We start from the raw sequence: 22599 nt of genomic DNA, 5'->3' as shown, positions 1-22599 counted from the left end.
AATAAAGCACATCAACGCCTCTACTTCCTGAGAAGATTACGGAGATTCGGTATGTCAGAGACGATTCTGTTGAACTTCTTCAGGTGTACAGTTAAGAGCATATTGACTGGTTGCATCATGGCCTGGTTCGGCAACTTGAACGCCTAGGAGCGAAAAAGACTGCAAAAGGTTGTGAACACTGCCCAGTCCATCACCGGCTCTGACCTCCCCACCATCGAAGGGATTTATCGGAGTTGCTGCCTCAAAAAAGCAGCCAGCATCATTGGAGACCCACACCACCCTGGCCACACACTCATTTCACCACCACCATCGGGAAGAAGGTACAGGAGCCTGAAAACTGTAACGTCAAGGTTCAGGAACAGCTTCTTCCTAACAGCCATCAGGCTATTAAACACTACAACCTCAAATAAGCTCTGAACTACAATAGGCTATTATTACTGTAATTATTATCGTTCATTTTTTGTGTGTACATATTATATATATATATATATATATATAGACATATATATATACTTGTGAGTGTGTGTATGCACACTAAACTTTTTTTTCCTTTCGTTTATTATATTGCTTACTATGTTTACATGTTCTCTTGTCCTGCAGCAAGTACGAATTTCATTGTTCTATCTGGAACGTATGACAATAAAACGCTCTTGACATCATGGCTTGCATGTTATCATGGAGCAAGAATAAAATGGACATGAATTTCTGTGGCAGGGCAGTGCAAAGATGTTCAAGGAAGGATTAAAAAGGACTTGAGAAGTCCAGTAATGGTAAGGTTATTTAGACTATTGATTATTTACAATGGAAACAATTAGGAGATTTACATTAAGATCTGGAAGGACTCATTTTCAGAAGTCAGTGACTAGAACAAACCTCCCAACATTTGATTTTATAAATTCAGAATTTTGATGTCCAAAATTCAGAATTTTACATCAAAATTCATAATATGACGCGTAATGCAACTTTTCAGCAAAAAAAGTATGCACGCCAAATGTGCTTACGCGTTGCACTACATTCATGTGTGAAAAATGACTATTATTTCGACAGTCTGTAGTTCTTGGACTACATGTACAATGTCAGGCCAATCATGAGTATATTCTGCTATTTATAAAAAGGTTATTGAACAGAAATACTTTTTACAACACAAAGAAAAAATTGTTTTGTTTTGTTTTTTCTATTTTGATTTTTCCTTACACAAAAAGTATGACTAAGATATGAAGAAAGAGTTTCATTTAAAAATGCACATACCTAATTTCATTGAAGACATACTTGCTCCAGTGGTCTTCAACAGCTAATCACAACAGTCCATGTCCCCCCCCACCCCCTCCTCCCCTCCACCCTTTCCCCCGACTCCCGCCTACCCCCGCCTACTCCCGCCTACCCCCCTCTCCCGCCCTCCCCTCCCCACCTTTCCCCCCCGACCTCCACTTCCCCTCCACCCCTCCCCATCTCCCCCCTCCCACCCGCACTCCCTTCCTCCAACCCACCCGACCCCCTCCCCCGCACCTCATTCCCTCTCAACATCAACGGGCCTTGCGCTACGCAGCGAGTCGGGGCCGGCGGCAAGGCGAGTCGGGGCCAGCGGCGAGGCAAAACCAGCGGCTTGAGGCGAGCGCTGGGGCGAGCGGTGAGGTATGTGTTTTGCGGAAAAATGTGAGGTGAAATCGGAATCGCGAAATAAAATAAGAAAGCGGAAACTTTCCGCCAAATTCAGAAGGGTTGGGAGGTCTGCTAGAAGACACAGATTTAAGTAAATAGGTTAAGAATCATATGAGGATTCGGAGCTGCATTATGGAATTAGTCTCAACAGTTCTTTTTGTGGATGGCACAAACACAATAGCCAGATAGTTGCTTTTTCTGCTATACATTTCTGGGAGCAGTTCATTACTTCACAATACCACAGTTCATGTAACAATATTGACTGCATTAAAATAGGAAACCTTGGAGATTTTCTCCCCAAGACCAAGCAAATAATTAAAAGTGACATTCTTAGCTTCAGTGCACAATTCTAATCCTGTATAGTTTCAGAAACTTAAGCTAAAACATTGGTGCCACCACTTCCCAGATATAATGCTGTGAACTCAGATGTTTCCAGCTTCTGGGGAGGTACTGAAAGATGTAGTCAATCGACCGATAAAACCACTTAGAGCCAAAGTGGAGTTAGCAAGTTTAAAAAAAACATTTGGACCTCACCTTCCATTTGTAGCCCGCAATTGGATTTGCATCCCATCTCTTTACTGTGGATGGCTCTGGAAGCGAGTCCTGCATTTCAAAAAAGATTATTAATACACTGCATTAGTGCATTGCATTTCTGTGAATTTAATCTCTTCATCTATCCAGTCTATGTGGTAAATTGCTAGTTTTGTGAAACCCACACATCCGCTCATGGGATGTTGTTGTGTGAGACTGACTAGTTCATAGGTGCACTGGAATAGCTGAGAGCAAGTTCAGATTCTGTATGACACACCGCGAAAGTAAAATATAACCGACACACCACACCCAAAAGCAATGGACTCTTTTTGAATCATTTCATTCTTCTACCCAAAACCAACCTTTTCCTCTTTAGGCGGCCGACCCCTTTTCTTTGTATTGTGCTCTGAAATGTCCGTGTTGGAATTTTGTCTTTTATCTTCAGATGACACGTGTTTGTTTTTCTCTTCGGACGAGGTAAGTGCAGATACCTGGAACAATATTTAGTGTAAAATGAGGCAACCCATCACTAATGCAGAAATCTGTTCATTGTAAATTGAAGGGAAATGGCAAGGATTTCGTAAAATTCTATTTCAACCACCCTGACGCACTTTGTCTCATCCATTTGGATTTTTGAAGATGGGACAAAGTGCACAATTTAAAAAAAGATATATCCAAGGCCAATTTAAATAGGACAGAAAAGTACAGCAGAGGAATAGGCCCTTCGGTTCATAATGTGCCGAACGTGATGCTAAAATAAACTAATTTCATCTGCCTGCACATAATCTAAATCCCTCCATATCCGTTTGCCTATCTAAAAGCCTTTTAAATGCCCTATCATATCTGCCTCCAGCACAATCCAGGCCCCCACCACCCACCATTAAAAAAAGCACTGCCCCACGCTTCTCCTTTAAACTTTGCCTCATTCACCTTAAAGCTATGCCCTCTGGTCCATGACAGTTCCACCCTGGGAAGAAGGCTCTGACTGTCTATCCTGTCTATGCCTCTCTTAATTTTACATACTTTTCTCAGGTGTCCCTCATGCTCTGGTGTTGCAGAAACCAATCCAAATCTATCCAACCTCTTCTTTCAGGTAATGTACTCTAATCAAAGCCGCATTCTGGTCAACCTCTTCTCGCCCTGTCCAAAGCCTCCACATCTTTTACACTTTCAGGAAGCTATGGATTTGGACCCCAAGATCCCTCTAAACAATATTTCTCTTAAAAGTCTTGCTGTTAACTGTATACTTTCTCCTTACATTTCACCTTCCAAAGTGCAACTCTTCACACTTGCTTGGATTAAACACCATCTGCCAATTCTCCACCCATTCGGTTAGTTAATCTATAACATGCTGCATAAAAGTGTTCCTCACTGTCCACAACTCTGACAGTCTTGGTGTTGCGTGTAGGTTTACTGACCAATCCATCTACATTCATGTCCATTATTTACATATATCACAAACAACAGATTTCCCTGCACTGATCCCTCTACTGGTCACGATCAGATATCCAGCCTGCATAAGGCCCTTCCACCACAACCCTCTGACATCTGTTGGTAAGCCAGTTCTGAATCCATGCAGTCACGTCACTGTGAGTTCCATGCATCTAAAACCTCTTGATCAGCCTACCATGGGGAACTTTATCAAATGCCTTACTAAAATCCACGTAGACAACACCCAAATGCCCAACTCTCATCGGTCACCTTCATAATTTTCAAGAACACTTAATCAAGTTGCAAGACAAAATCTACCGCATACGAACCCTGTCCGTAACTAGACATTCTCTCCCAAATGCGGGTAAATCCAATCCCAAAGAATCCCCTACCACTGCTTCCTTACCTCTGACACAAGGCTCATGGGCCTATATTTCCCTGGAGCACCTCTACTTTTCTTAAATAAAGGAACACCCGTGCCTACTCTCCAGAACCCCGTCTGTGGTTAGAGATGAAGCAAAGATCTTCACCAAGGCTCCTGCAATTTCCTTAGTGATCGATCCCAACACACCGTGGAAATGTATCCACCTTAATGCTCTTCAAGTGCTCCCAATCTTTGATTTCAAACTGCCCTTGCAAATTAGCATTCCTCACACTAATCTCACTGTCCCCATGTCCTTTTCCAATTTTCAATATCTGTATAGGGCCTGTCCCACTTAGGTGATTTCAAGGCGACTGCCGGTGACTAGGCTGTCGCCGACAGTTCGCCAGGGTGTCGCGGGCATGATCATGAGGAGTCTTCAAAGAATCGTAGTGGATCTCTGCGCGTCGCTGAGAAATTAACCGGATTGAAATTTCTCGGCGACAGGTATCGTTGCTTATTGCGGGCACTGTCGCATGCTTCCCCAGGTTTGCTAGGTTGTCGCAGATGCATTTAGAAGCACGTAATATTAAATTAAGTAAAGTCATTTGAAGATACCATAAAATACTTGTGTTTAACCAATTTATTTAACGTCAGCACATTTGACAGGTAGATTGGAGGCGACAGTTTGACGGTCAGGTAAGCGTGGGAATTTCACGATGTTTATGGCCATCAGCGATTGCTTTTATAGTAGGCTCCCAACCCAGATATGCAACCCAGAAACCAGATATGCATCTCCTGTACATTTTCATAGAATGCCCACACTCGCACAAAAATCCATTTAACCACGTTTAAAATTAGATTTCTTAATACTGCTATTAGTAAACTGGAAGTCAATCCAGTTTATGCCTTGTTACCATGAAACTTAGTTTTCAAGTAACCCGGGCAAGTTTTTATATTTCAAAACTCTCAAGTAATTACAGACTTGTCAGTGATTTCAGCGAAAATTAGGACGCCAGAGAAGCATTGATAAGCGTGGGAATTTTGCAGCGTTTCCGAAGACGGTGTAATCTCTTAGCCAGGTGCTAGTTTCACAAAAAAAGGAACTTGTATCGACCTGACTCGGCATTGTCGTGGTCATTGTCGTAGGGTAAAAGAAAATTTTGGCAATCTGCTACGACTTTGACAGTCGCCTAAAAAAATCGCCTAAGTGGGACAGGCCCTTAAGAAATTCAAAAAGCATAAGAGATATTTTTCAAAAAGAGCCTCTCCAGTTTATGCTTTCAGAGATTAAAGTAGCCATCTTCAAGGAATACAGGAATACAGAGCTTTATTTGTCATTCGGTACCGAGGTTCCCCATGGGTGCCAAATGATTCCCAAATGATCAAAAGGATTCTCAAGGGGACTAAGTAAAGCGTACTGCAAGAGTTAACAAATTAAAAATACATTCAAACCCTAGGAAAATTACATTCTTTCAAAGGAAATCGGCTGTTTGTTAAATTACACGAAACTTAAAAGAAAATCTTACATTATTACAAAGCCCAAGTTGTACTTTGGAAAGAACATTCATTTTTACCCAAAGATTATGTGAATTGAGCAAACCAATTACAATGATGCAATCCTATTTAATCCCTCGGCAAAATTACATCAGATATTATGCACAGGGAATATGAACACGTTAGAGATGGGAACATATGGGGAATAATTAGATTTAAAATTAATTAATTATTTGTACTGGGAGCAAGGAGGAAGAAAGCAGATATGGGAAAACTAAGGAAAATAGAAATTCACTGCAGTAAAAGACAACAATTTCAAAATGTTTGCCAATTTGTATGTTGGATCTCTCCATTCACCGAGTGCCAGCTTCCCAGCAAAAGATGACAATCTCAGAGCCCACAGGAAGGAAACTGTTCCAAAGCAGACAGTAGCAACACTGGGGTCAGCAGGTCTTTAGCTTCACCCGTCTTAAAACTGCAAATGAAGTCTTTTGCATCTTCTTTGTCCAACCAACATGTCTCAGTTTTTGTCAATCTACATTCCACACACCTGTGCCTGTAGTTTGTTAACTATTGAACAGACTTTACATTTTTATGGCTTTAAAAATATCAACTTTCGTAATCTCTGACAGTATTACCAAAGTATTATTTCTAAATCGGGTTGTATGTGACAATAAAGTACCATTGAACTGACACTCTTTCATCATCTGTGCAAATAATCACTTTTTAATCAACATATCCCAGTGCCCAACCTGTACGAAGGGACAAAAGACGGCATGAATAAATCGGTTATTTTTGGGATAAAAGGCTCAGAGCGATAGCAGAGAGTGGCTGACAATCTATTAAATGATTTGGATTATGGACTGTGTAACATCTTCATAATGTCTTATGATACTAATCTGGTGGCAGCATGGGCTAATGCAGTGTGTAGGAAGGAACTACAGGTGCTGTTTAAACCGGATAGACAGAATGCTGGAGTAACTCAGCAGGACAGGCAGCATCTCTGGACAGAAGGAATGGGAGACGTTTCGGTCAAGACCCATCTTCAGAACGCAAAGAAGATTCAGGATTATATGCATAGTTTCAACGGATGGAGCAAAAGGATCTAACTCCTGGAAAACGATGTAAAAAAGTGGTCATCCACAAAAGTTCAAAGAAGGTGATTTAAAACAAAAAAGGAGACTGAAAAGTGCTGATTTAGCATGAAAAGAGGCCCTTCCAGCCCACCGGGTCTGTGCTGATCAACAATCACCTGTACACTAGTTCTGTGTTATCCCAGTTATGCATCCTGTACAATAGGAGTAATTTACAGAAGCCAATTAACCTACAAACCTGAATGTCTTTGGAATATGGAAGGAAACCAGAGCATTTGGAGAAAACCCACGCGGTCACAGGGAGAGCGTTCAACGACCGTACAGACAGGGCCCATACTCAGGATGTAACCCAGGTCTCTGGTGCTGTAAGGCAGCAGCTCTACCACTGTGCCACAGTGTCGCCCCCTAAAGAGGTGTTCAGAGCAACTGGTTGTTCTGTACAAAACAGGCAAATGGTGTGTTCATTCCATGATCATTTTGAGTAGAGAAGACGCATCTCACTTCGGTTATATAGAGCACTGGTCATCTCCAATCCCTCTCTACTCTGAGTCGCTCATTTTCCTTTTACACCCCCCCCCCCTCTTTTCACCACCTATCCCCTTCCACTTTACATTTCACACCACCGCCTCCCTGATCCAGCAACCTTTTGTTTCCATTTTACCTTTGTCACTATCACACCCATCTGCGATCAGTCCCACACATCTCTCTTTATCAACTTTCTCTCCTTTACTCCATCAGTCTGAAAAAGGTAATCTATTCCCCTCCACAAATTCTGCCTGGCAAGTTTCTCAAGTACTTTGTTTTTTTGATCTGAAATATTGCCTTGGGCCTTGTCTCCCTAGGGAAGGATATACTTGCAATAGGAGTAAAGTGAAGCTCACCACATTAAGTTCTGGAATAGAGGATTTGTCTAATGAGGATAGATGAGACAGAATAAGGAGCAAAGGGAATAAGGTGATCTCATTGAAGCAAAGAAAATCCTATTGAATTTGACAGTATTGACACCAAGCAGATAATTCCAATGGCTTGGTGCACAGAGCTAGGAGTCAGTCACAAAATAACAGATCATCCATTTAGAGCAGAGATGAAAAGAAATTTCACCAACCGCAGGATGCTGTACCTTGGAATTTCTCTACCTTTGTGGAAAGAAAGCACTGAAATAAACATAATGAGGACACGCACAGGCAAATTTGCTATATCTACCTCCCACTGGAATCCCCCATTCTTTGCAATTCTACCCTCTACTGTACAAAAACATGCATCTTGAAAATCATCACTATAGATTCAGTTTCCTGGAATGAGAAGAAACGTCCCATGATGAGAGGTTGAGTATGATGGCTCTGTTTAGTTTAGAGATACAGCATGGAAACAGGCCCGTCGGCCCACCGAGTCCGCACCGACCAGCGATCCCCGCACACTCACACTCTCCCACACACACTACGGACAATTTACATTTATACCAAGCCAATTAACCTACAAACCTGTACGTCTTTGCAGTGTGGGAGGAAATCAATGATCTCGGAGAAAACCCACACAGGTCACGGGGAGAACGTACAAACTCCCTACTGACAAGCACCCGTAGTCAGGATCAAACCTGGGTCTTGGGCGATCGAAAGCAGTAGCTCCACCACAATGCCATGGTGCCGCCCATACTATGCTCATTAATATTTTAAAGAAAGGGTTCTCACTTTATTTAGGCATTCATGACTTTGAAAGGAATTGAAAGTTAACAGGACAGTCAACTTCCTCCAGCTGAAGAACCTTAAACCAGAGGACAATTTTAGGAGATAATCTAAAATGGTGTTATTGCCTTATTCCCAGGGCGGTAAAATCCTTCGAATTATCTACTCTGGAAAGCTGGGGTTCTCAGTCATTGAGAGATAGATATTGAAATTGAAGGATATCAAGATTAGACAGGATAGTTGGTTTGAGGCAAGGTCCAGCCATGATCTTAAAGAATTGTGAAGCAGACCTCGGGGCAAACTTTTTACCTTTTGTATTAATACGTATGAAGTGAGTGAACAAGAGTATCAGTACTCTGCAGATAAATTTAAAATCTAAGCTCTAAAGCTAGCGGTCTTGCATTTGACCAAAACTACAGAAAAGTGGCATTTCCCAATTAAGCAATAAAAGGCAGTCACATATGTATAAAAAGGAGTTAGCGGTAATGTTGATGTTGCATATAATTGCATTCAATGGCCAGTTTTCTGGCCTATCCTCTCAAGCCAAACACCATATACACAATGTTACCTTGGATTTAATGAATTCCTCAACCGCATCCACTGCCTGTTGAAAGCGTTTCCCTTTGGTGATTTTTATCATTTCCTCCTTGTGAAGATGGTAAGATTTAAGCTGGTCAACTTTGATCCATGCACTGTCGAGAGTCAATAGTATTTAATTGTCGTATGCACTGGTAATAGAACAATAAAATTCTTATTTGATGCAGCTTTGCAGGTTCATTATTGCAATAACACAGTAAAAACAATAAACAGACAATACATGATTACAATCGAGCCATTTACAGCGCATAGATACATAAGGAAATAACGTTTAGTGCAAGGCAAAGTCAGCAAAATCCGATCAAGAATAGTCTGAGGGCCAGCAATGAGGTAGATAGTAGTTCAGGCTGCTCTCTAGTTGTGATAGGATGATTCAGTTGCATGATAACAGCTGGGAAAAAATTGTCCCTGAATCTGGAGATGTGCGTTTTCACACTTCAATATCTTTTGCCTGATGGGAGAGGGGAGAATAGGGAGTGGCAACGGTGCAATTTGTCCTTGATAATGCTGCTGGCCTTGTCGAGGCAGCATGAGGTAAAAATTGAGTCAATAGAAGGGAGGATGGTCTGTGTTGCGTTCACAATTTGCTGAAATTTCTTGTGGTCTTCGATGGAGCTGTTCCCAAACCAAGCTGTAAAGCATCCTGATAAAATGCTTTCTATGGTATATCTGTAGAAGTTGGTGAGAGTTGTCGGGGACATGCCGAATGTCCTAAGTTGTCGAAGGAAGTAGAGGCGTTGGTGTGCTTTCTTGGCCGCTGCTTCAATATGGGTGGTCCATGTTGGTGATATTGACTCCTAGGAATTTGAAGTTTTCAACCATCCCTACTTCAGCGCCGTCAATGCAAACTGGGGTATGTGTACCACTTCGCTTCCTGAAGCAGATCATTATCTCCTTTGTCTTGCTGACATTGAGCGAAAGGTTGCTGTCCTGACAACAGGACATGAGACAGGACATGAGACAGGATCTCCTTCCTGTACTCCGTCTCGAGATTATTTGATATCTGGCCCACAATGGTAGTGTCGTCTACAAATTTAAAATTGTATTAGAGACTGACATATAAGTTGTTATTGTTTAAGCGTTCCAGTGGAGAGTGGAGGGCTAGTGTGATCGCATCCCCTATTGATTTGCTGTAGGAATACTTGAATTGTAATTGGCCCTGGTCCTTTCTAAGGCAGGAGTTGTTACGTGCCATTACAAACCTCTGATAGCACTTCATCACAACAGACGTTAGTGCTTGTGGTTGATAGTAATTGGGACATATCAGCCTATTCTTCTTGAGCACCTGCATTATGGATGTCCTATTAAAGCAGGTGGGGACCTCAGATGTTCATAGTAAAAGAATGAAGTTGTTTTCCAAGATTGCAGCCAATTGGTGTACACAAGTTTTAAGAATGAGGCCATAAACATTGTTAAGACTGGTCACTTTCCAAGGATTCACTGATGAAGGATCATCTGACATTGGCCTTGGTGATTGAAATTACATTGTGGCTGGAGGTTAAGGGGGGGCCTGAAAAGGTACATCAACGTTCTCCCTTTCCAAGAGAGCATAGAAAGCATTGAGCTCATCCAGGAGTGATTTGTCACGAATGACTTGAGCCACTACTTGGTTTAGCCTTATAGGATTTAATGGCGCGCAAACCCTGCCACAGCTGCCAAATGCCCATCGCATCCTCCAGTTCAGACCAAAAGTGTCTTTTCACTTTCCCGATGGCCTTTGAGGTCATGCAGACTTCTTGGTCGACATTGTATAGCAGAAGATTTCACGCCTCCTGGGTCATTGAAAGCTTCTGGTTAGAGAATATTCAGATGGTATCGGCAGGAACAAAATTCAATCAATTCCCAAATTCACGTCCTTTGAATTAATTTAGAAATATATTCATTTTGAAATGCTTACCACTACTTGTCATTAAGAGCAAGCAATGTACATTCAACATTTACAGTGCCTTAATACAACACACAACTGTCCTGATGGCAGATACAATTATTGTATGTGCCTCAGTCACTGCTATTGAATCATGACTATGCAATTAGCTACAAATACGACTTCCATGTTAAAAATACATGTAAAATTTCAAGAAAATACCAGAATAATAATAAGCATTACTGGTCAATTGAATAGGCATTATCAGCTGATTTAGAGGCAAAGAAAAGTAATTGATAGCATAAAGAGATCAGAACTGGTGTTGGAAAAGTTAAAGTTACAATGCCCAGTCTGATATAATGAATCAGTTTGTGAATTTCACAAGAAAGCTCGGCACAGCCCAAATTAAATTCCGAAATCTGCTGGCACAGAATGAAACCAAAGTACCTACACAAAGAGTTCTTGTGTGAACATGTCGTGCAGATGTAGGTATTTCCAAGGTACAATTTTAAGACAGGTCTTTAGGCATGTATATACAAAAATACAATAAAAGGAAACGTATGGAAATGCAGCAACGGCTAAAAGTTAGGCGTCAAGTTAACAGACAAGCCAATGCTGTCTTTTTGAAATTTTATCGTTAGATATTTTTCTAAAAAGTTCACTTTAACACAATTTCTTAGAGTGATCATGAGCTTATCTTTTAAAAAATGACCATGGTTAACCCAGTGATAGCCTGTTAAATAATTCAACTATGGCTAATTAAGCATTGATTTAAACATGTAATTACTTACTGATCTTCAGTTCCAAAGAATTTTACGAAGAAACATTTTTTGCCCCGTGGTTTCTTTAGATCTCTCGGTGGATTGACAATCTTAAAGCAAGAACGTTCAATCATTGTAAATTGGTTATAAATAAAGAAAAAATGTTCATTAAAAGGGAGAAAGTAAAGCAATCATGACTTAAGACTGAATGGTTCATGAAATCATGGGAATTAATGTCTTATGACCAACCTTTTGACAATTTGAAAGTCATTCACAGAATAACTATAATTATGTTCAGGTAGATGTCATAAGTACAATATTCACTGCAACAGAATAGCTTCAGAGCTATGTATAGGAAAGAACTGCAGATGCTGGTTTAAATCGAAGGTAGACACAAAATGCTGGAGTAACTCAGTGGTCAGGCAGCATCTCTGGAGAGAAGGATTCAGCGAAGTTTCGGGTCGAAACAGAGAGTGGTACACAATGCCTAGTACATCACGGGATACTGACCTCCATACTATCAAAGGGATATAAAGAAAGTACTGCCTCAAAAAGGCAACCACTATTATCAAAGACTCATGCTAATTTCACTCCGACCATCAGGAAGGTGGTATAGGAGCCTGAAAACCATGACCACCAGTTTCCAGAATAGCTTCTTCCCAACAACCATCAGGCTATTGAACACTACACAACATTTGTGCGGCACAGAGCTGCTGCCAGAGACCTGGGTGCGATCCTTACTCCGCGTTGTCTGTGTGGCGTTTGCACGTTCTCCTTGTGACTGTGTGGATTTCCTCTGGCTGCTCAGGTTTCCTCTCACATCTCAAAGGTGTGCAGGTTTGTAGATTAATTGGCCTCAGTAAGTTGCCCTTTGTTTTAGGGAGCCGATAGGAAAGTGGGAAAAGCAGAGAACTAGTGTGAACTTGTGATTGATGGGCAGCTTGGACTCGGTGGCCCAATAGTTTTGGCCAAAGCTTTGTTTTTCATACTATCCAAACAGATCAGACATACTAAACTGTCACATCTGTGTCTCAGATGTGTAATAATGAAGCAGACACAATCCGTGGTGATTACATTACTTAGTTTCTATGTTTATTGTTTCTCCCGACTGCGACCTTCCAGGCCTTGCAGCCTTCAGCACACACAGCAAGCACACTCTCCCGCTCTCCGGTCACCTGATACACGTCACGATATTTGCATATCAACATCATGACTCATCATCATGACAGAAACGTAAATACAATCAAGTCAAACTCAAGACAGAACAAAGGCATACAAAAGACATACAAGATGCAAAATTCATTCTCACAATTGCAGCACATCAGTTTGATAGACAAATTCTAATGTCTACAATGAGGATCAGACAGTTCTCTGACTTTTGGAAGAACCTAACTTATAGAATAACATCTTCAGGTTTGCCGATGACACAAAGCTGGGTGGCAGTGTGAGCTGCAAGGAGGATGCTATGAGGCTGCAGGGTGACTAGGAAAGGTTGGGTGAGTGGGCAGATGTTGAAACAATGTGGACAAATGTGAGGTTGTGAGGTGGCAAGAACAGGAAGGCAGATTATTATCTGAATGGTGTCAGATTAGGAAAAGGGGAGGTGCAACGAGACCTGGGTGTCCTTCTACATCTATATCTATATACTAAAACTCTCGTATGTTTGTTTGTTACTGAACTACAGCCAAAACGGTACACAATAGTGCGACAATTTTAGGTCCACCTTACTCACCGTCGAACCTTTGGTGCTAATGGAAGAAGTTTCATTGAAATTGGTGTTATGCTTTTAAAGTTATTCACATTTTAAAGTTTAAATCTATCTCCAAGGGAGGGAGGGAGGGGGAAGGGCTGGGGAGAGGGTGCTGGACCAATGCAGGAGAGGTTTGGGCCCAACGGGTTCACTTGGTCGAGTCAGTCACTGAAAGCAAGCATGCAGGTACAGCACGCAGTGCAGAAAGCTAATGACCTGTTGGCCTTCATAGCGAGAGGATTTAAATATAGGAGCAAGGAGGTGAGACCGCAGCTTGAGTATTGTGTGCAGTTTTGATCTCCTAATTTGAGGAAGGACATTCTTGCTATTGAGGGAGTGCAGCGTAGGTTCACGAGGTTAATTCCCGGGATGGCGGGACTGACATATGATGAACGAATGGATCGACTGGACTTATATTCACTGGAATTTAGAAGGATGAAAGGGGATCTTATAGAAACATATAATTCTTAAGGGGTTGGACAGCCTGGATGCAGGAAAAATGTTCCTCATGCTGGGGGAGTCCAGAACCAGGGGAAACAGTTTAAGAATAAGGGGTAGGCCATTTAGGACTGAGATGAGGTCAGCCAGAGAGTTGTGAATCTGTGGAATTCTCTGCCACAGAAGGCAGTGGAGGCCAATTCACTGGATGTATTCAAGAGAGAGTTAGAGATAGCTCTTGGGGTTATCATAATCAAGGGATATGGGGAGAAAGCAGGAACAGGGTACTGATTCTGGATGGACACAAAATGCTGGACTAACTCAGCAGGACAGGCAGCATCTCTGGAGAGAAGGAATGGGTGGGGTTTGGGGTCGAGACCCTTCTATAGACTGATGTCTAAGGAGTGGGCAGTACACTGATAAAATGTTGTCGGAGATAGTAAGACTGGTCGGAGGAGAACTGGGAAGGGGGAGGGGATGGAGAAAGAGGGAAAGCAAGGGCGACTTGAAGTTAGAGAAGCAGGCATGAGACAGGGAAAAGCTGAAAAAGAGGAAGACAGGTGGGGGTCCAAGGGGCACCGTGCGCTCCTGGCGGGAGTGAAAGGGGGCAGCGGCCCCTTTACGCAGAATTTTTTTGATAATACATCTTGAAATGACACCATTTCCTTGCTTGTTTACCCTTAATTTATCCTGTTGTATTTATTGTATTATTTCCAACAGTCTGTAGTTCTTGAACTACATGTACAATGTCAGGCCTATCATGAGTATATTCTACTATTATAGAAAGGTTATTGAACAGAAATACTTTTTACAACAAAGAAAAAATTGTTTTGTTTTGTTTTTTTCTATTTTGCTTTTTCCTTACACATCCCAATTCTCTCGGTATTGAATAAAAGACCAATGGTCATAAAATGTATGACTAAGTTATGAAGAAAGAGTTTCATTTAAAAAACTGCACATACCTAATTTAATTGAAGACATACTTGCTCCAGTGGTCAACAGCAAATCACAACGGTCCATGTCCACCCCCCAACCCTACTCCACCTCACCCCCCTCCCCGCTACTCCCCTCCACCCCCCACCCCTACTCCCCCGCACCCCTCCCCCCCCCAAATCCACTCTCCCCCTCCCTCCACCCCCACCTCCCACTTCACTGCCCCACTCCACCGCACTCTAACCCCCTCCCCCCCCATCCCCTCTCAACATCAACGGGCAGGCTCCGCAGCGAGGCTAGGCCAGTGGCACAGCGAGGCCGGCGACAAGGCGAGGCCGGGCGAGCGGCGGGGTATGTGAGGCGAGGCCAGCAGCGAGGCAAGTACAGTGGCGAGGCCGGGCCAGCGGCGGGGTATGTGTTTTGCGGAAATATGCGAGGTGAAATCAGAATGGCGGAAATTAAATAAGAAAGGGGAAACTTTCCGCCAAATTCGGACGGGTTGGGAGGTCTGCTGTACGTCACTCTGTGCTCCCCTACCCCGGTACGGTAGGCCTAGGGGACAAAGGAAAACCGCTACTGTGTCGCACATGTGCGGAGCTGAGCGCTAGCCATAGATGTGTACGCCATAGTCATACATAGAACTCTATGGACCATACACGCTTTCCGTTAAAATCGACTCCGCGGTCTAGTCAGTGGCACGGTGTTGTTCGAGGGAGTGTTCTGCGGAGGTAATTACCTGTTAGCTTTATTACATAGCAAAAAAAAATTTAAAGTGCAGTTCTCTGAAATACCCCAGCACTAAAGCATCCCAAACAAAACACACAGCCAATTGAACAGACGCTTGCATAAAGGAAATATTTACAAGGGGGAGAATGGAGCTGGGGAAGTACTTTAATACAGAGACACATCAAAACAAAGTACTGGAGGAACTCAGCTGTGGAGGGAATTTCCTTACAGGTTAATTGGTTTCTGTAAATTGCCCCTAATGTGTGTAGGATTGAACTAGTCGTCGGCACGGACTCAGTGGGTTCAACGCTGTAGCTCTAAACTAAACCAAAACCATTACAGTGCTTTCTGTGTGGAGTTTACCCATCCACTTTGAGATCTCTGGAGTTACCCTGGGCAATCTAGCTTCTCCCTATATCACAGGGATGTGATGGTGGGGCAAATGGCCACACTAGTCAAGGTTAATAACAGGGAAACCAAGGGGGCAGGTGATAGGCACAAGAGAGAACAAGTCAGAGAAGTTTAGGGAGAGTCCAATGTTATTGCTCACAGGGAGCAGTGTGGACCCGACGGGCCAAATGGCCTTGTGCACGGGAACAAGCAACAAATACAAAGTTGCATTACAAAGCACTTGTGGGAAACGTTAGTGCACTCGGTGACACAGCTGCAAATTCTTAAAGAGCATTGAAACAATGTAATCGTCTGTAGCGAGAGAGAAAAAAATCAGTGCATTGGTACAACATGCAAAATTTAAGAATATTCCTTTGCAGGTCAAATGTATCCATTTTGAAACGCGATTAAAAGTTCCTACACGTGGAAAGCTTGTTATTGGAGATATATTTAGCAAGGAGATAAAGTGTTACATATGTGAACTTTCCATGCATGTACGGAGCTGGGAATTTTACCAATGGTAATAGTAAAGGGGAGGGTAGGAAAATGTCCCACCAGTCACAATTGATCATCCCCTCCATACCTAGCAACCCCCACTCGCTCACATTAACATAGGGGGAGAGAGAACAACACCAAGTTACACTCAGTCAGGGCTCGCATTCCTTATTTATGACCACGCTGGAAATATTCTAAGGGGGGGGGGGGGGGGGAGTAAAGAGGGTAGACACATTTTAAAATCACAGGAGGAAGGGGATTTGCCGATGTCCCATCGGTGCAGTGGCTCTGTCTCATGGAAAGCCATTTACAGCGGAGATTTAGACAATTTTTTTAATTTCCTTTACCAAATTTCTAAATCCGCGGATCCGTGGAGAAATCTCATGGGTGAGAAGTCAATGTTCATACCGCTGGGGTGTAAGCTGCCCATGCGAAATAAGAGGTGCTGTTCCTCCAATTTGCGCTGGGCCTCACTCTGACAATGGAGGCGGCCCAGGGCAGAAAGGTCAGTTTGGGAATGGGAGGGGGAGTTAAAGTGATGAGCAACCAGGAGATCGGGTAGGTTTAGGCGGACTGAGGGGAAGTGTTCAGCGAAACGATCGCCAAGCCTGCACTTGGTCTCGCCGAAAAACAGGAGTCCACACCTGGAAAAGTGGATACAGTAGACGAGGTTGGAGGAGGTGCAAGTGAACCTCTGCCTCACCTGAAAAGACTGTCAAGGCCCTTGGACGAAGTCAAAGGGGGGAGGTAGAGGGACAGTGACTTCTGCAACTTCAAGTAGCCCTTGCTTTCCCTCTCTCTCCATCCCTTTCCCAGCTCTCCAACCAATTTTATCTCTACCGCACATTCCCCTGACATCAGTGTGAGGAAGGATCTCGACCCGAAACATCACCCATTCCTTCTCTCCAGAGATGCAGCCTGTCCCGATGAGTTACTCCAGCATTTTGTGTCTATCTTCCATTTAAACCAGCATCTGCAGTTCTTTCCTACTGATCTTGATGATCAGCCATGATCATATTGAATGGTGGTCGGTGCTGGCTCAAAGGGCCAAATCCTACAACTATTTTCTATGTTTCTAACCATTCAGAAGACTGATAACATGGGAAGAATCAAGAGTGTTTTATTTTCACATGTCCCAGACAGAACAATGAAATTCTTTCTTGCAGGAGCACAATATGTAAACATAATTCCTGAGTCTGGTGGTAGGCACTTTCAAGCTTCTGTACCTTTTTCCAGGTGTAAATTATTTGATTATGTTGGCTGCTTTTGAGGCAGCATGAAGTGTAAATAGAACGAATGGTGGTAAGTCTGGTCTTGGCTACTGTTCCACATCCACAATTCTCTGCAATTTCTTGCAATCTTGGGCAGAGTTGTTTGCAAACCGTAGAGATCAATCTGACAGTGTGTTTTCGATAATTCATCTTTACACTTGAATAACAATGATTTTATTTCAATTAAAGATCAACACACCATGGATGCCACATGGCTTGTTATTTCCATAATTTTCAGTATTTCTGCAATATCTTAATAATATTGTTGCAATAGATTGCCTCATTCAGTGAATAGGATTCACTGGCCCGTCATAAGATATACACCCATTAGCCCCAACGCAAACCCAACTACACCGCCTTTTCTTTCTTCCTCGGATTTCGGTGACCTTCGCTTTAAAAAAATTAGGATCTCGTTATTCCAAGCGACAAGTGTCATTTTCAGATACATTTTCAACACATTTATGTGCTTCCCACGTTTGTGTCACTGACTCACCTTTCCGGGCCAAGGCGGATACCGACCCAGCTTTCCCCTGGAAAGAGTAAACAGAAAGAAAAACATGGTTAAAATAACGCGTCGGCGTTGTTGGAAAACGAGAGATTTCGAATAAAACGGGTCTGCGGCGAGGAAACGGCGGTCGCTTACCAGACCAAGTCTCCCACCCGTAAACTTGCTGCCGCCGCCATCTTACTCGCAGTCCCTCGCCGCCGGGAGGGAGGGGGGGGGGGAGGAGGAGGCGACACCCGCCCGAGTCAAAGGTCAACCTACACTCATCCCGCTTTATTGTTAAACTATATTCGAAATACTTTCCAAGGCGAGCAAATCCACGCTGGAACGAAACGAGTCAATCGAAGAAAATAATTACGCCCGAAGCCCCTTTGCCAATGTGGCCTGCGGTGACGGTGGGCGCGCATGCGTGCGGCGGCGCGCAGATCGGGAAGATGGCGGCGGCCGAAGTTTGTGGGGTTTGTTTTTGTTGCTGTTGATGAGGATTGGGGGTCGTTGCCGACACGTTTGTCACCAGCACCGGTGCCCACGGCGACAGGCGAGCAAGAAAGACAGACGGGAAGCGGCGATAAGAGGTGGAAGAAGGAGCCGGCAGGTCTTATAACATGGCCGAACCGCGGCGGGTCTCTCTGACAACGCTTCCCGTCTCGGCTCCTCTGTTGAAGAAAAAGAAAGAAGACGAGGAGGAGGAAGAGGGGGAAAAGGTGAAGGAGGTTGGGATATCCGCCATCACGTCGCGCCACACGCTGGCTCTCTTCGAGTCGAGTGAGAAGAGTTGCCCAGAGTTTTATTACCCCGAGTTAATGAGAGTACGGAAGGTAAGCAAACATTGGCATTCAAGGCTCAGAGTTAGGTTTTAAAGTGTAGGAGCTGGCTTAAATGAAGCTACCCGTCCCTGACTCGTATTATACAGGTAGTAACCCAAGCATTGTAATAAATTTATCACTTAATTGCGTGGTGCCTGCAGTGGGTTTTCCGGTCAATAAATTGAAATTAGCCCAGTTTTGTTTTCTTTTAGGTGACGAGTTTCCATTGATGTGTTATTCTGAACGAGTTAATGTTTTCAGTTAGAGGTGTAGATAAGACACCGCGATTTGGCTGCCGTGACATACATGGAAAATCGTAATTCATTGGTGACCCTGTTTCAATCCTTTGGGGTACTAACTAAATCTAGTTTTGATCTGGAAACTTTCAACGGTCGATTTGTAGTGTTTAATCAAGCAATTTAATAACTTTAAAATTGTGTATAACTTAAAAATTTTGGCTAACATTATGTTAGTGAAAAAACTATGGCCTCTGTTCTTAGACCAACGCAATATTACAAGACAACTTTATTGCTATTAGTCACATGCTGATTTAAGGCATCAGGACGTTGTTTTGAGTACATGGATGTTCATATTATAAACAACTGGAAATTTTTTTGAACTTTTAGAGCGAACATTGATTTGTATTTTTCTGAAAGTTTCCTTTTGGTCTGAGCGTTTTCACAACAGGTTCATACTTCGGATTTGACTTTTATGACAAACCGTATTAGATTTTTGAGAGTTATGGTAGGTATTTTGTCATTGTGGTGCAAGCAGGCAGGTGGTTGAACAGTGCTTCAACGTTCTTGCCACGAGTTTCATTAATTGAACTTTTAATTTTAACAACGTCTTCTTGAGGCTCCATTTTAGTTTACAGTGCTCTCCATAATGTTTGAGACAAAGACCCATCATTTATTTTTTTGCCTCTACTCCACAATTTGAAATTTGTAATAGAAAAAAATCACATGTGGTTTAAGCGCACACTGTCAGATTTTAACAAAAGGCCATTTTTAATCAATTTTGGTTTCACCATGTAGAAATTACAGCAGTGTTTATACAGTCCTCCCCATTTCAGGGCACCATAATGTTTGGGACACAGCAATGACATGTAAATGAAAGTAGTCATGTTTCGTATTTTGTTGTATATCCTTGTGTAGTCTCTGTATTTCTGTTCATTAAGTCTTCTGCGGACAGTGGTCATTGACCACTGTCGGACAGTTGTTTGGGGGTTTTCTTTATTGTAGAGAGAATTCTTCTGTCATCAGCTGTGGAGGTCTTCCTTGTCCTGCCAGTCCCTTTGCGATTAGTAAGCTCGCCAGTGCTCTATTTCATCTTAATGATGTTCCAAATAGTTGATTTTGGTAAGCCTACGGTTTGGCTGATGTCTCTAACAGTTTTATTCTTGTTTCTCAGTCTCATAATGGCTTCTTTGACTTTCATTGGCACAACTTTGGTCCTCATGTTGATAAACAGCAATAAAAGTTTCCAAAGGTGATGGAAAGACTGGAGGAAAGACAAGGTGCTGAGAGCTCTCTTCTTCCTGCATTAAGGAGGCAATTAAACACACCTGAGTGATTGCGAACACCCATGAAGCCATGTGTCCCAAACATTATGGTGCCCTGAAATGGGGGACTATGTATTAACACAGCTGACATGGTGAAACCAAAATGTATTAAAAAAAGGCCTTTATTAAAATCTGACAATGTGCACTTTAACCTTCTGATATGTTTTCTATTACAAATCTCAAATTGTGTACAGAGGAAAATAAATAAATGATGTGTCTTTGTCCCAAACATTATGGAGGGCACTGTAGTTCTTCATCCTATCTTCACTCTGACTTGCATGTCTTTGTCTTGTGCATTGATCCAATGAGGATGAATATAAGCTTGAGAAATTGGTTCTAGGGTCTTCCTTCTGAGCATGTTGCAGCCTTCGTAGCTCGGTGTCAAATTTAACATTTTCATATTACTCATTTTATTTTTGTATCTGAGAAATAGTCTGCTGTAAGATTAATCATGTCAAACATTAACTCGTTTTTTTCCCCTCTCTAAAGCAAGGCTGAACCCAAAGGCCAACAGAACAGTCATTTCCACTGTTCTGTTTACATTTGGGTTCAGTCTTGACAACAGGGCCTCCCTGCTTTTCACACCTTTTCAGTCTCTTTTGGATTTTTGTTCTGCTCTCTAACTGCTCAATAATCTATTAACCAGAATGCTCTGTAAACTACCCATCTCTGTGTTAAAACTATTTTGATTTCTGACTTTCCCCATTCTCATGAAGTGCCTTCTTCATGAAGCACTAATTCTGTTTCTCTTTCCACAGATACTTTCCAGGATGTAGTTTTTACTCCATGAAATACTGGGCTAAAAGCACAGAAAATAAAAGCAGGAATAGCCACTTGACTCTTCAAGCCTGTTTCACCGTTCATCTGTTCTCCCATCCAACAGATCCCTATTGCATCCACCTAAAATAATCACAGTTTAGTCATTAGTCCTCTATAGTGAGGAATTTCATAGGCCCAATACCCGCTGAAATAATTTCTCCTCATCTCAGTCCTAAATCTCTTACCCTGTAACCTGGGAGACCTCTCCTCCCCTCAACCCCCCCTTCATTCTAGACGACTGGGAGAAACAGTCCAAGTCCTTTTAAATAGTTTGTAAATTTCAATTAAATCCTCTCTCATTGTGTAAGCCGTAAAAAAAAATGTTGAAGAAGCTTGATATTGTTGCATGTCAGTCTGGTTGCAGAGCAATACATCAACCATCTTTGCCTATTTTCTTAAATTGCCAAACTACATACACGGCTGCATACTCCCTCACGTGCTCCTTAATGTGGGAGTAATCTGGAGAATTGAGAGAAAATGTGCAAATAAGACCTGAAATCAGGGTATTGAACCCTGGTGTTGTGAACCATTTATGCCACAGACCTGCCCAGAACAGGGCAAGGTGCACTTTAAAAAGTAACGGCACCCTGCTTTTCCTCGGGCTGTGTGCATATTAATGAAACACCGATACTATGAAAATTGAGATGAAAGGTTTTGTCACGGTGAAACTAGCCCCAGTGTGAGGGATGTGCTTCAGAATTGGTTTACATTTTTGGTTTACAGCAACAGTGAAATAAGAGCAGAAATTTGCAATTAAGCAGCATCTGATTGGAGTAGAGTTAAATTAGGCCATTATCTCAACTTTATTTATTGCGTCATCCTAGGACTTGCTATGCATCACGTACGCTGCAATATACCTACCGCAAATAGTGCTCCATCATCCTATTTGGCTCAAGTAGAATGAAATTAATTTTATTGTACGTGCAATATCCTGTGAGAGGCAAAGCAGTGCAAACAATACTTTGACTAATATTGTCTGCAATATGAAACAATCTAGCAGTTTGCCTGTGAAATGATGTCAACAGAGTTGAAGTAATTTTATAAACTGAAGCTAAGACTTAAGTTTAATTCTTTTGGTTCCTGCTGTTCATATTGTAGTCACAAATTCACAGATGTAAAATAGGTGACTGAAATGTCAACAAATATGAAGGGAGTTTGTGCACCAGGAAATTCTAGGTTGTATCTCAATTCAAAATAAGAACAACCTAAAGTGATTATTATTTATTATTTTTTCCTTTTCTAGCTGTAAAAAAAATTGAGATGTGGTGTATGTTTAGAAACCAGTATCCAACAGTAATGGGTGAATTTAATCTACATAGATTGGGCCAACCAAATTCGTAGAAGAGCTGAGGAGGAGCATTTCCTGGAATGTATACGGGATGGTTTTTAAACCAATGTGTAGAAGAACCGACCAGAGGACATGCCATC

At 42.4% G+C, this 22599-nt stretch overlaps 2 protein-coding genes across 4 annotated transcripts in view; one reads left to right on the top strand and one right to left on the bottom strand.

The window, feature by feature from the left end:
- Positions 1–18183, bottom strand: part of glyr1 (glyoxylate reductase 1 homolog (Arabidopsis)) — a 49667-nt gene extending 31484 nt beyond the window's left edge. Inside the window, exons 1-6 of one of the 2 annotated variants that reach the window (XM_078418223.1) lie at positions 18124–18183; positions 17974–18010; positions 11508–11587; positions 8824–8947; positions 2553–2681; positions 2194–2262 (exon numbers count right to left, since the gene is read on the bottom strand). In XM_078418223.1, the coding sequence (XP_078274349.1) occupies positions 2194–2262; positions 2553–2681; positions 8824–8947; positions 11508–11587; positions 17974–18010; positions 18124–18164 (480 nt within the window). In that variant the 5' untranslated portion in view covers positions 18165–18183. The other variant, XM_078418222.1, reaches the window with a different exon arrangement.
- A 237-nt stretch (positions 18184–18420) lies between these two features.
- LOC144603792 (ubinuclein-1-like) overlaps positions 18421–22599 on the top strand; it is a 64120-nt gene continuing 59941 nt past the window's right edge. For both annotated transcript variants that reach the window (XM_078417496.1, XM_078417495.1), the window contains exon 1: positions 18421–18803. In XM_078417496.1, coding sequence (XP_078273622.1) covers positions 18591–18803 — 213 coding nt within the window. In that variant the 5' untranslated portion in view covers positions 18421–18590. The remainder of the gene's footprint in view (positions 18804–22599) is intronic.

This window comes from Rhinoraja longicauda, chromosome 21 (genome assembly GCF_053455715.1).
Source record: "Rhinoraja longicauda isolate Sanriku21f chromosome 21, sRhiLon1.1, whole genome shotgun sequence".
NCBI classification, from domain to species: Eukaryota; Metazoa; Chordata; class Chondrichthyes; order Rajiformes; family Arhynchobatidae; genus Rhinoraja; species Rhinoraja longicauda.
This window is presented reverse-complemented; position numbering and strand designations above follow the sequence as displayed.